The sequence below is a fragment of the Grampus griseus genome (assembly GCF_964374135.1).
Source record: "Grampus griseus genome assembly, chromosome: 5".
NCBI lineage: Eukaryota > Metazoa > Chordata > Mammalia > Artiodactyla > Delphinidae > Grampus > Grampus griseus.
The window spans coordinates 30,259,932-30,274,371 of NC_138998.1; the positions used below are offsets into that span (position 1 = coordinate 30,259,932).

The window sequence follows — 14,440 nt, forward strand, 5'->3', positions numbered from 1 at the left end:
CGGATTGTTTAAAGCTGATCTTTCTATTTTATTGTATTATTTGAGAATGTGTTCTGAGTACTTTGGTCAATTTTCTGAATTTTCTAAGTATGTTTAGAAACAATACATATCTGTGTTGTGTATATAGTTATTTATATTCATTACTTTGAATTTATTTAGAGTCATTCAAATTATCTATACCTTTGCTTATTTTTGTCTACTTTTTCAGAAGGATGTGTTAAAGTCTTGAACTACTATTGTTCACTTGTCTTTCCTTTTCGGTTGTTGCTTGGTATACTTCAGAGTATATAGATAAGTACCTCTCTATTCATGATTTGTACATCTTCTGATAATATTCACTTTATCCTTACATCTCATTCTTCCTTGTCATTTATGAAGAATTTTTTCCTTTTCAAATTCTATTTTAAATTATTATGCCCCCTAGTTATAGTTTACTTGTAAATTTCACAAGCTTATCAATGTCTTTCCCTTGAACAAAAAATACCCACATTGCAACCACTTGTATTTTTCATCGGAATTGTCTAGAGTTTAAAATCTATTGTTAAGGATTACTTTTTTGGGTTTTTTTGCTTCCTTTTTTTTATTTAGTTTCAGTAATTGCTCATTTAGACAGGAGTAAACTTTGCTTTGATAGTACTTCTTCCCTTACTTCCAAGGAAGAGTAATTCTCTCATAGACTCCTCCAGTATTGTCTTTTCAGGCTAGTTTACTTCCTTAAAGAGTATTTTCAAACCATCTAAGACCTTGTTTGGCTAAAAAAAATCATACTTTCATCATGAATTTAGAAAATGGTTTGGCTAGTTTCAAAAGTCTATTTTTAAGGTTTTTTTCTATGTTTTCATTGGAGGAAATAAGGGCAAAACGTGTCTTATATAAAAGTATAGTTATGGCCCTCCAGCTGTGTCAGATGACCTAATAATTCATTAGGTATATTGGTCCTTTTATGGATTCCTCAGAGAGCTCTCCCTTTTGCAGAAGAGGGAGATGTCATCCTGGAACCCACAGAAGTCCTTAGGATGGACCTCCAAGTGAGGGTCCTTGGCTTCCCACAGGAAGGAATTCCAGAGCGAACCATAGTAAAGGGAAAGCAAGTTTATTTAGAGAGATACACATTCCATTCTGTCTCAGAAGGCAAGAGCGGCTCCAGGGCACAGGGTCTTCTGGGAAGGTGAGCTCTGCCCAGGGGCATGGGGTCATAGGTTTTTATGGGTTAAGTAATTTCATAGGCTGAGTGGGAGGAATATTCTTGCTATTTTGGTGAAGGGTGGGGATTTCCCAAGAATTGGACCACTGCCTACTTTTTGACCTTTTATGGTCCTCCTCGGAACTGTCATGGTGTAAGAGGGAGTGATTTTTAGTATTTCAGTGAAGGTATAATTAGCTAAAGGTCAGTGACCCAACTGTTCTCAAAGCCACCTTGGTTTGAGCTGGTTCTAGCCTATCTTAGCATCCCAACAGCTGCTCCCCTTCTTCATTATCTAGCATTTTGTGTCCTGTCCCTTTCCCTCCTGTCTCATCCCCACTCTAGGTATTTATGACAATGGGAAGTTCCCCAGAGTGGACAGTGCCTCCTCTGGCTATTTACTGTGTGACTCAGCGCCTGACTTTCAGGTTTCCTCTGTTTGAGTTGCTTGCCCTTTAGGTGGTCTTGTTGGGCAAAATGTCTTTTAAAACTATCCAGGCTGGCTCCCTTTAAGTATTCCATATCTGGCCTAAAGGAAACATGGAAGAAGTATGGATTTCTACTCATTATATTGCTCAATCTCCTAATGTCTACTTATATATTATTTTGGTGAGAAATGAGCTAAGGTTCCCAAAACTAACTCTCCAGTCTCTTATAGCATTGCATGAAATGATCTGGCCTTATTTTTCTTGGCTTGTGGACTCTCTACCAGAACTTCCCCAAAACAACAAGTTAAGTCACCTTTAACATCCTGTTATACCATCTTTAAATTCTTTTTCTCTGCATCTGTTAATTCTTCTTTTGGTATAGATTACTTTCCTTTCACTTATGAGCTTAGATTACTGAGATATCTTGTTAAATTTTTTTTCCTATGAGTTTAACTTTATCCTGAGGGTATTAGCTAATTGAGTTGATGATATACATGTAATTAAGTGAAGAGGTTAAAACTTAGGCCTTGTTGAGAGGGGGGAAAAAGTGTACTTTAAAAAATGCTTCTGTCTGTCTCCCATCCTTGATATTCAGCTCTTTTTCTTTCAGAACTAAAGTTTCTCCCTTATACTATGATGCAGCTACCTTATTCTGCTGCAAAGGTCATTCTAATTTATATTTGTCAGATCCCTCGATCTCCTCCTAACCTCTAGGCATCTCCAGAGAATGAATTTATACCCCTACATCTTGTCAAGAACCTGTATAGCCCAAGAATTCTGTAGTCATCTAGTCATTAATCTATAACCCTGTCAGACATTTTTAATCATGTTAATAATCAGGAAATAGATGTTCCCTCTTTGGGAAAAAAATACTTAAAGATACATTCCAGCAAACCAAGAAAAGTTTCAAACTTTAAGAATGCATGAATAGAAAGGTGGGAAATTTGTGTTAATAGAGGAGTGGTTATGACTAGTGAATCCATTTTACATAGAAAGAAGACTAAATAGTATTGTAAATATTGTGATAAACTATAATTTAAAATAGACAGTTCTGGAAAGAGTTACATAGTACAATAATAATTTAACTCTGTAAAACAGGGGCAAATATATGACCAGTGCCTATTAACAAAAATCTTATGCACATTTCAAGAAACTGAGCTAAACTGGGCTAATATATATCCCAAGGTACTAATACTCATTGTCCATAGGTGTGTATGGGAAGAAATGTGGACATTTTATTTTCTTGTGTTATCTGTATTTTCTGAATTTTATATAACAATTAAGTGTCTTTTATAGTTAAAGAGAAATATTATTTTCAAAGTCAGACTAAAAAGAGACGAAAATAAAGTCAGCATGCTTGAGCTTTTATAAAGAACCTTACAAAATGTTAATCAAGGTAGAACTGACAGTAACTATTTTTGGCTCAGTGTTACTTTCTGAATTTTTCAGTGGAAGTGAAGAAGCTCTTTCCAATGAAGACTGTGAAAATGTTTACCACTTGGTATACTCAGCACATCGTCCTGTTGCTGTGGCAGCTGGAGAATTCCTTCACAAAAAGTGAGTTAATTCTCTTTGAAACCAGGTTCCACTTTCATATGTTGTTTTGTCGTTGTTTTACAGTTAATGAAAGAAAGTAATAGTGACTGAAAACAGTGCTAGAAGTGGCCATTGCCCCAAGTTCTGGGGGTTATAATATTCTCACACCTACGTGCACATCATGAATCACATCCCTGAGAATGATGTCCCTTGTGATATATTCCTTTGGCCTGAAATCTAAAAGGATGGTTCTCAGCTAGTCAGCTTAGGCGTGTGAGTGGAGAAAGGAGAAGTGCTTGAAGTTTATAAAGACTCCCCTAAGTAACGGATATTTTATTTCACCAAATTTTTTTCCCTTTTAAAATTCTGAGTTCTCATCTTCTCAACATTGGTAATTTAAATATCCTCAAAACGCCTCCCAAATTTTCATTTTTCTCCATTCTGTCAAGATGAGGATTATTTTAATCAGTAATCCATAATGATGCTAAAAATTATATATGCAGTTACAGTTTAAAAGCAAAATCTCATCTATTTTTTTGACAAAGCATAGTGCTAGTGAGAGTTTATGAATATAATTAAACATTCTTATGAAATATATTTTTGATCATGGTCTACTGTATATGTTACATAATTTATTAGTAGATTAATTCATTCTTAAAATGTAAACATATTCTTGGGCAAGGGGATGTTTTGCTTTGTTTTTGTTTTTGTTCATAGATTTAACTTAGTGACTTTGACAGGTGAACCCAGAAGTCCATTACATGTTGTGATTTGTAATTATGCTAAGCACAGATGTAAATCATGCACTGGGCAACTGTTGTACATGGATGATTAACTTTGATAATGAGCAGGCCTGGCCCTCCATCCAGCATCAGCAGCTCAGTGCTGCAGCCACAAACTGCTCTTTACTTAGTGGTACCTCTCAAAGTGAGAAAAAGTTGTTTCTATGTGAAAAATCTTTAAGAAGGAAGCTGGCTAGTAGGGCATGCTGGTAATGAAAGTGAGGAAGAAAGTCAGAATTTTTAGGCATGACTTTTAAAATAAGATATTGACTTTGACAGTGACTCTGACATCATTGGCTAATAAAGAATAATGCTATTTCCATATTTATCTTGAGGTGTTGTCTATCACAAATATCAAGGGTATACTGTAGTCTTCACTTCCCTTCCTTTTTTATTGTATTCTAGTAATAAATTCTAATCTGTTCTCTACTTAACTTTTCAAAAAGCTTTGTGTTTTTTTAGAAAGAATTATTGCTTCTATAGTTTCAAAGAAAAGATAGACTAAAAAGGCTGGTCAGCTACAGAATAGAGGCCATAAACTGGCAGCACTGTAATCAGAAAGAACCTTTGGATATATTTAATTTTATTTGTATTGTGTTTTTGTAAGTTTGAAACACTTGCTAAAGAATTTTAAATTATAATATTTTACGTAAAAATTGACAAATGTAAGCTGCCATTATTTTTTATTTCTTTGTGCAAAGGAAGTCAACTCCTATGCAAATGAAAGCTTCACTTCATAAGCTTGTTTTATGCCCCTGCCCTGAAAATATTCAGTTTGAGAACTTTTGATTCTTAATGATCTCTTTCAGCATTTTCCCACCATTTAATATTGTGATCTGTTAAAATCTTAACAAGTAAACTGTAGACTAGCCCCAGAATTCCACGATAAAGTTTAAAAAAAAAAAAATGTGTGCATGCACATAGACTTAGTCTGTTTTTTAGTCTAGTGTATTAAGCTATACCAAGCATCCAAAAAACGGTAAAATGTATCTGAAATGAATGTTTTAATGTCATTGAAAATTCTACATTTTAATATTAGAAAAATTAAGCTAATTACTCAGTGCCTTATATACAGTGAATGCAGTTATTTAAATTTGTACGTTTTAGTGTAAAGGACCCTCATATTTTCCATTTGCCCCCCACCTCTGAAAGCCACCCAAATAAGCTTTCTCTTAAACCAGTCTGATAGCTGTGCAGATATAGCTTCAAGATAATACTCTAGTCTTCTATACCCCTGCCATATACTTTCCCCTTCCCTCCAAAAATAGTTTCTCAATACTCATTTTCTGCTTGAAATTGGTTTATATTTTATGTCACATGAAGTTTTTCTTATTTTATTCAATTATTTAGCCTCTCATCTGAGAGGCCTACTATGACTTCCATGTCTAATCTAGCACTCTATATTCCTATTCCTAGATGGTTGTATTTCCTTGTAACACCTGAGGTGGTATATATTGATCTACTGTTTATCTCCAACCACTAGAGTGAGAGCTCAATGAGAATAGGGATTTTTTCTTTGTTCAGTATTATATCCCTTTTACCTGGAGCAATACCTGGGAGTAAGGCACCTTGAGTAGTCCTTAAGTTTTGTTAGAATAAGTCTTCTTAGCAAATTAAAATTTTCAAGTCATTTCTTTGCCATATTCTAGAAGTTTTGCCACTAAGTAGTATTTTTATAAATTTAATGTTTCTTTCATTTTACTCAATACTGTTGGGTTGTTGAATACTGTTTCTAGGTAATAGGTTAGTAAACAGAAGATAGTGGAAGAAATAAATCATGATTAAAAGTCTGAATTTTTACCATTATTGCTGGAGCCTTTGGTTAAATTCTATAATTACATGACTGTAAAATGGATATTTAAGAAAATAGAACTCTATTTAAAATTACATACTTTAGTATCTATCATAGAGAATAAAAAGTTTATGTTTTTCATAAAGATTTGAACATTGATTAGTCATCAGTAAAAAAAGCTTTCTTTTACACTTTATGTATAGTTGAACTGTATGAAATTGTTTAGATCTAACCACTTTTTGACCTATAAAAACATCAGTTACCTACTTGTGTTGAAACAAATCAGTAACCTGATCTCTAATACTGTTTTCTTCTTTTAACACTGAAATAATTTATACATTGAAGGAAAAGACTAAAATTCATATCCATGTAAATTTGTAAAGTTCTTGTTTTGTTACTTATTTCCAGGCTATTTAGCAGACATGACCCACAAGCAGAAGAAGCATTAGCAAAGAGGAGGGGGAGGAACAGTCCAAATGGGAACCTTATTAGGATGCTGGTTCTTTTCTTTCTTGAAAGTGAGGTAAATTTTTAACATAATTCTTTATTTTGTTTTTGTTTTAACATTAGATTACATTTTAAATAAAATTGTTGTTTAATTCATTGTAATTAACGATATTTTTTAATCAAATGAAGACAAGCCTGTTTCTTACAAATCTGACTCCATGGATATTTTCTTTGTTTGTTTTTTTTTTTTCTGGTTTTTTTTTGGCTGTGCCACGTGACTTGTGGGACCTTAGTTCCCCAACCAGGGATTGAACCAGGGTCCACGGCAGTGAAAGCCTGCATCCTAACCACTGGGACCACCAGGGAATTCCCTGCCTCCATGGATTTGATTTTATGATTATGGAATCAGTACTCTACCTTTTGTGGGAATATGTATGCAGGTGTGGATTAACACTGAATATAGGCTAGCAATTTTTAAAGTTTTATAGTGTTGCATTGTAATACTACATACTTTTTATTGTTGCTTTTTTTTTCTTGAATTTTTGCCCATGCCTTTTAAATTATATTATTTAGGGAATTCCCTGGCAGTTCTGTGGTTAGGACTCCGTGGTTTCACTGCCGAAGGCCCAGGTTCAATCCCTGGTCAGGGAACTAAGATCCTGCAAGCTGTGTGGCATGGCCAAAAAAAAAAAAACCACATTATATTATTTAAACAGTTCATGAACATTGTCAAGCTATTAAAACCATTAGTTTTATCTTGTTTGAAAATTATGTTATTTAAGGAGAAAGAAAAATATGAATTTAGATGTAAATTAGTAGTTGTACAAATCCATAGTAGTAATTCCATGTGACATTTCCATGTCAGTTTATCAATTAAACAGTTAACATCCATAACATATTATCTATCTAAGTCTGTTTGCGCAAGTGAACTTTGTTTTGCCCACTTAAATGTTCTTTGATATTAGAACTGTATTTCCTACTGCTGGTATGACATTGGGGGAATGGCAAACTAAACCTAAAGACCCCCTGAATGAACAAACTTGTTGGCTTATAAGTGAGTGGGAACAGAGTTGCAAAAAAGTTGGCGAAAATCTGGAAATCTAGGACCCTGAACTTTACTTGGGGAAAGAGTATTTTTGGTTTGTATTGGCATGTCCAGGAAGAAGAAAAACTTGAGACTGTATGCTCAAGTTTGAAAGTGCTTGAGAAACCCTGTAGGAATGAGGAATAGAGAGACAAACAGGCAGTCTATAAGAAAATTAAAATCAGAGAGAGATGTAAGAACTTACTCAGTGGAAAGAGTGGCGTTCGGGCAAAGCAAAGCCAGAAAAGTGGTAAAGTGGTGAAGGAATTCCCGGTATCTTTTAAGTGAGTTGGGAACAGATAGAGAAAGAATAAAGTCAGAAACAAAACCAGTTGGAGAGTTGCGTTTGAGTAAAGGACGTGTTTAAGAATTTAAGAACACTGTTCTAAATGTGTATACAAATTACGTGGGATCTTGTTAAAATGCCAGTTCTGATTCAGTAGCTCTGGGTTGGGGTCTGAGATGCTACCTTTCTAACAAGCTCCTAGGTGATGTTTATGCTTCTGGACCAGAAGTCCAGGGACCACACTTTCCATAGTAAGGGTTTAAAGCATTATTTTCTTAACAAAGCAAGTGTGGATATATTATGGAGTAAAATACAGATGTTTGTGAATGTTTAAGGTAAAACACTAAGTACTTAATAAATATCACACTTGTGGTAGACGATTCAAATTAAATCTTTAGCCCTTTAGGCTTTAAAGAAATGGGATTAAAAGTATTTTGCAACAATCAAGTCATATTTAAAACTTTGACTTTAATAGCAACAGTAATTTCAAAATTTGATAGGGATGAGACACATATATACTATTTAAACTGCTGAAAAGTTTAGGGAATATGATGATCAGGCTATTTTAACTTGATTATTAATTGAAAGAAAATGTTTTAGATCTCTGAAAGCCCAAGGACTTTACTTTTTGATATATTAAAATCCATAAGTAGTTAGTTTTACACAGTTTCATCTTCTATATAAAGCAATAATTTGTGATGTGTATTACTGCTCTATATTTCAAATGGTACTGCTGTTTCGTGTGTTTGCTGCTGTTTACTAAAGTGTTACAAGAACATTAAAATATATTTCCCAGTTCTCCTCTGTGGCATTCTTGTCAGCTGCAAAAACAACTGCAAATCATACTTAAGGGTTTCTTGTGTACACCTGGAGCTGAATGCTTATTAAAGTCATATTCTTACAATACGGTGGGATTCTGATTGTCTTATTCTGAATTCCTCTTGTTTTACTCTAATGTGTGTTTCAGTAATATTTTAGACTCATAAAAAGTTGAATAGAAAGAGACCTTAGAAATCATAAAGTAAAATAAGTCCAGCTTATAGATGATTACTGATCAGTTAACTAGAATTAACTGAATTGAAAATCATTCCTATTCCTTTGTTTTACTAGGATGTTAAATAGTAACATTTTAGTAATAGAATTCTAAAATGTTGAATTGAGAGAAGTTTGTAGTCCATGGAGTAGTAGTCCTCTTTTATATGGGAATTATAGGTGAAATGATGGAGATTAAGAGATCTGCCTAAACTAGTTTTTCTTTCCTTTTTAGTAGTCATTGGTTTCAAGTGAAAAAATACCTTGTGTATTTGAGATACATGCCATATAGTAGGATAAATGGTACTTGCATGTGATGAGTCCATATTTCCCTATATGCAGTGTGACCATAATATTTCCTGTACAAACTGTGATGCTTTTCAGAGTGACAAGGATGCTATTGATAATTATTCCAAAGCACTAATCATAACCCAGAACATTTCTGGACAATCTAGAAGTATGGTAACTGTCCTTTTAGGCATATGAAATGATGAGGTGCATTATGACAGTAATTTAAGACAGAAAGTTAACAGACATATTATTGATATAACCAGGAAATCTCCCCAGAGTATTAACTTTTGGGGGTTCTTTTTTAATATGTTCTTCAAGCTTCACCAATAACTGGCTCTGCTTCTGCAGAGAATAAAAGCCAATATAACAGTATTTAGAAATTTTAGGCTTAATAATTTGGAATGGTTATTTGCACTGTAAATGATTTTCCATAAAAGGAATAAATATAAGATTCCATTATACAGTGAACTCCTTTAGTGTATTTAACTATTCGACAGAGAAGTGAGCAGGGCAGAAAAAACATGAGGTAAAATATTTATGAGCAACCTTGAAGCCAATTAGAGATAAATGGTAACACACCCAGAAAATTGTAAATAAAGTCAGGAAAATGAGATTAGTTTGTTATATACGGGATTAGAGGACACCCTATAAAATAAATTATACTTAGATATAGCAAGGTAAAGTTCACCTAGACAATAAATATAATTTTAATTTATGTTATATAATTTATACATAAATTTTAATATAATTCTGATTATCTATTTGCTGTACAATGACTCTTTCTCCATTAATGAGCTACCTTTTTTGTTCATCAATTCCCAAGGAGTACAAAGAATGCTTGCAAATGCTTGATTTTCATGCTGCTTTTATGAAATTATGTTACGAAAAACTGCGTTTAGAAAGTAAACTTTCGTGTTGTTGTTAGGGTTCCAGATCCTTTTTTTTTAAAATAAATTTATTTTATTTATTTGTTTCTTTATGGCTGCATTGTGTCTTCGTTGCTGCCGCAGGCTTTCTCTAGTTGCATTGAGCAGGGGCTTCTCTTGTCGCGGAGCACGGGCTCCAGGCACAAGGTCTTCAGTAGTTGTGGCGCACGGGCTTAGTTGCGCCGTGGCATGTGGGAGCTTCCCAAACCAGGTCTCGAACCCGTGTCGCCTGCATGGGAAGGCGGATTCTTTTTTTTTTTAGCATCTTTATTGGGGTATAATTGCTTTACAATGTTGTGTTCGTTTCTGCTGTATAACAAAGTGAATCAGCTATAAATATACATATATCCCCATATCCCCTCCCTCTTGCATCTCCCTCCCACCTTCCCTATCACACACCTCTAGGTGGTCACAAAGCATGGAGCTGATCTCCCTGTGCTATGCAGCTGCTTCCCACTAACTATCTGTTTTACATTTGGTATTGTATATATGTCCATGCCACTCTCTCACTTCGTCCCAGCTTACTGTTTCCCCACCCCGTGTCCTCAAGTCCATTCTCTGCGTCTCCGTCTTTATTCCTGTCCTGCCCCTAGGTTCTTCAGACCCTTTTTTTTTTTAATTCCATATATGTGTGTGTGTGTGTGTGTGTGTGTGTGTGTGTGTGTGTGTTAGCATATGATATTTGTTTTTCTCTTTCTGACTTATTTTACTCTGTATGACAAACTCTGAGTCCATCCACCTCACTACAAATAACGCAATTTCATTTCCTTTTTATGGCTGAGTAATATTTGATTGTATATATGGGCAACATCTTCTTTATACATTCATCTGTCAATGGACACTTAGGTTGCTTCCATGTCCTGGCTATGGTAAATAGTGCTGCAGTGAACAATGTGGTACATGACTCTTTTCAAGTTATGGTTTTCTCAGGGTATATGCCCAGTAGTGGAATTGCTGGGTCATATGGTAGTTCTATTTGTAGTTTTTTAAGGAACCTCCATACTGTTCTCCATAGTGGCTGTACCAATTCACATTCCCACCAGCAGTGCAAGAGTGTTCCCTTTTCTCCACACCCTCTCCAGCATTTATTGTTTCTAGATTTTTTGATGATGGCCATTCTGACTGGTGTGAGATGATATCTCACTGTAGTTTTGATTTTCATTTCTCTAATGATTAATGATGTTGAGCATTCTTTCATGTGTTTGTTGGCAGTCTGTATATCTTCTTTAGAGAAATGTCTATTTAGGTCTTCTGCCCATTTTTGGATTGGGTTGTTTGTTTTTTTGTTATTGAGCTGCATGAGCTGCTTGTAAATTTTGGAGATTAATCCTTTGTCAGTTGCTTCATTTGCAAATATTTTCTCCCATTCTGAGGGTTGTCTTTTGCTCTTGTTTATGGTTTCCTTTTCTGTGCAAAAGCTTTGAAGTTTCATTAGGTGCCATTTGCTTATTTTTGTTTTTATTTCCATTTTTCTAGGAGGTGGGTCAAAAAGGATCTTGCTGTGATTTATGTCATAGAGTGTTCTGCCTATGTTTTCCTCTAAGAGTTTTATAGTTTCTCGACTTACATTTAGGTCTTTAATCCATTTTGAGTTTATTTTTGTGTATGGTGTTAGGGAGTATTCTAATTTCATTCTTTTACATGTAGCTGTCCAGTTTCCCAGCACCACTTATTGAACAGGCTGTCTTTTCTCCATTGTATATTGTTGCCTCCTTTATCAAAGAGAAGATGACCATATGTGCATGGGTTTATCTCTGGGCTTTCTATTCTGTTCCATTGATCTATATTTCTGTTTTTGTGCCAATACCATACTGTCTTGATTACTGTAGCTTTGTAGTATAGTCTGAAGTCAGGGAGGCTGATTCCTCTAGCTCCATTTTTCTTTCTGAAGATTGCTTTGGCTATTTGGGGTCTTTTGTGTTTCCATATAAATTGTGAAATTTTTTATCCAGTCCTGTTGAAAAATGCCATTGATAGTTTGATTAGGAATTGCATTGAATCTGTAGATTGCTTTCGGTAGTATAGTCATTTGCACCGTGTTGATTCTTCCAATCCAAGACCATGCTGTATCTCTCCATCTATTTGTATCATCTTTAATTTCTTCCATCAGTGTCTTACAGTTTTCTACAAACAGGTCTTTTGTCTCCTTAGCTAGGTTTATTCCTAAGTATTTTATTCTTTTTGAGCAGTTCCTTAATTTCTCTTTCAGATTTTTCATCATTATTGTATAGGAATGGAAGAGACTTCTGTGCATTAATTTTGTATCCCGCTACTTTACCAAATTCATTGATTAGCTCTAGTAGTTTTCTGGTAGCATCTTTAGGATTCTCTATGTGTAGTATCATGTTATCTGCAAACAGTGACAGTTTTACTTTTCTTTTCTGATTTGGGTTCCTTTTATATCTTTTTCTTCTCTGATTGCTGTGGTTAAAACTTCCAAAACTATGTTGAATAATAGTGGTGAGAGTGTGCAGCCTTGTCTTGTTCCCGATCTTAGTGGAAATGGTTTCAGTTTTTCACCATTGAGAACAATGTTGGCTGTGGGTTTGTCATATATGGCCTTTATTATGTGGAGATAAGTTCCCTCTCTGCCTACTTTCTAGAGAGTTTTTATCATAAATGGCTGTTGAATTTTATCGAAAGCTTTTTCTGCATCTATTGAGATTATCATATGGTTTTTATCCTTCACTTTGTTAATACGGTGTATCACATTGATTGATTTGCCTATATTGAAGAATCCTTGCATTCCTGGAATAAACCCCACTTGATCATGGTGTATGATCCTTTTAATGTGCTGTTGGAATATGTTTACTAGTATTTTGTTGAGGCTTTTTGCATCTATGTTCATCAGTGATATTGGTCTGTAGTTTTCTTTTTTTGTGCCATCTTTGTCTGGTTTTGGTATCAGGGTGACGGTGGCTTCATAGAATAAGTTTGGGAGTGTTCCTCCCTCTGCTATATTTTGGAAGAGTTTGAGAAGGATAGGTGTTAGCTCTTCTCTAAATGTTTGATAGAATTCGCCTGTGAAGCCATCTGGTCCTGGGCTTTCGTTTGTTGGAATATTTTTAATCAGAGTTTCAATTTCAGTGCTTGTGATTGGTCTGTTTATATTTTCTATTTCTTCCTGGTTCAGTCTCAGAAGGTTGTACTTTTCTAAGAATTTGTCCATTTCTTCCAGGTTGTCCATTGTATTGGCATATAGTTGCTTGTAGTAATCTCTCATGAACCTGTGTACTTCTGCAGTGTCGTTTGTTACTTCTCCTTTTACATTTCTAATTCTGTGGATTTAGGTCTTCTCCAATTTTTTCTTGATGAGTCTGGCTAATGGTTTATCTATTTTGTTTACCTTCTCAAAGAACCAGCTTTTAGTTTTATTTATCTTTGCTATTGTTTCCTTCATTTCTTTTTCATTTATTTCTGATGTGATCTTTATTTCTTTCCTTCTGCAAACTTTGGGGGTTTTTTTGTTCTTCTTTCTCTAATTGTTTTAGGTTTAAAGTTAGGTTGTTTACTTGAGATTCTTCTTGTTTCCTGAGGTGAGATTGTATTGCTATAAACCTCCTTTTATACTGCTTTTGCTGCATTTGTTTATAGGTGTATTTTGATTTCCTCTTTGATTTCTTCAGTGATCTCTTGGTTATTTAGTAGCATATTGTTTAGCCTTCTTGTGTTTGTACTTTTTACTGTTTTTTTCCTGTAATTGATATCTGGTCTCATAGCAAAGCGGTTGGCAAAGATACTTGATACGATTTCAATTTTCTTAAATTTACCAAGGCTTGATTTGTGATCCCAAATATGGTATATCCTGGAGAATGTTCCATGAGCACTTGAGAAGAAAGTGTATTAGGTTGTTTTTGGATGGAATGTACTGTAAATAACAAATCCATCTTGTTTAATGTGTTATTTATAGCTTGTATTTCCTTATTTATTTTCATTTTGGGTGATCTGTCCATTGGTGAAAGTGGGGTGTTAAACTCCCCTATTATTATTGTGTTACTGTCGATTTCCCCTTTTATGGCTGTTAGCATTTGCCTTATGTATTGAAGTACTCCTATGTTGGGTGCATAAATATTTATAATTGTTATATCTTTATCTTGGATTGATCCCTTGATCATTATGTACTGTCCTTTGTCTCTTGTAATAGTCTTTATTTTAAAGTCTTATTTTGTCTCATATGAGAATTGCTACTCCAGCTTTCTTTTGATTTCCATTTGCATGGAATATCTTTTTCCATGCCCTCACTTTTAGTTTGTATGTGTCCCTAGGTCTGAAGTGGGTCTCTTGTAGACAGCATATATACCGGTCTTGTTTTTATATCCATTCAGCCAGTCTGTGTCCTTTTTTTTTTTTTTTTTTGCGGTACACTGGCCTCTCACTGTTGTGGCCCCTCCTGTTGTGGAGCACAGGCTCCAAATGCACAGACTCAGCAGCCATGGCTCTCAGGCCCAGCCGCTCCGCGGCATGTGGGATCCTCCCGGACCAGGGCACGAACCCGTGTCCCCTGCCTCGGCAGGCGGACTCTCAACCACTGCGCCACCAGGGAAGCCCCAGTCTGTGTCTTTTGATGGGAGCGTTTAATCCATTTACATTTAAGGTCATTATTGATATGTGTGTTCCTATTACCATTTTTTAAATTATTTTGGGTTGTTATTG

General features: G+C 34.9%; 1 protein-coding gene across 2 annotated transcripts in view; it reads left to right on the plus strand.

Annotated features, from left to right (window-relative positions):
• Positions 1–14,440, plus strand: part of STAG1 (STAG1 cohesin complex component) — a gene marked incomplete at its 3' end in the record, with an annotated part of 421,944 nt that overhangs the window by 323,859 nt on the left and 83,645 nt on the right. For both annotated transcript variants that reach the window (XM_082655685.1, XM_082655684.1), the window contains exons 13-14: positions 3,061–3,168; positions 6,130–6,244. In XM_082655685.1, coding sequence (XP_082511811.1) covers positions 3,061–3,168; positions 6,130–6,244 — 223 coding nt within the window. The remainder of the gene's footprint in view (positions 1–3,060; positions 3,169–6,129; positions 6,245–14,440) is intronic.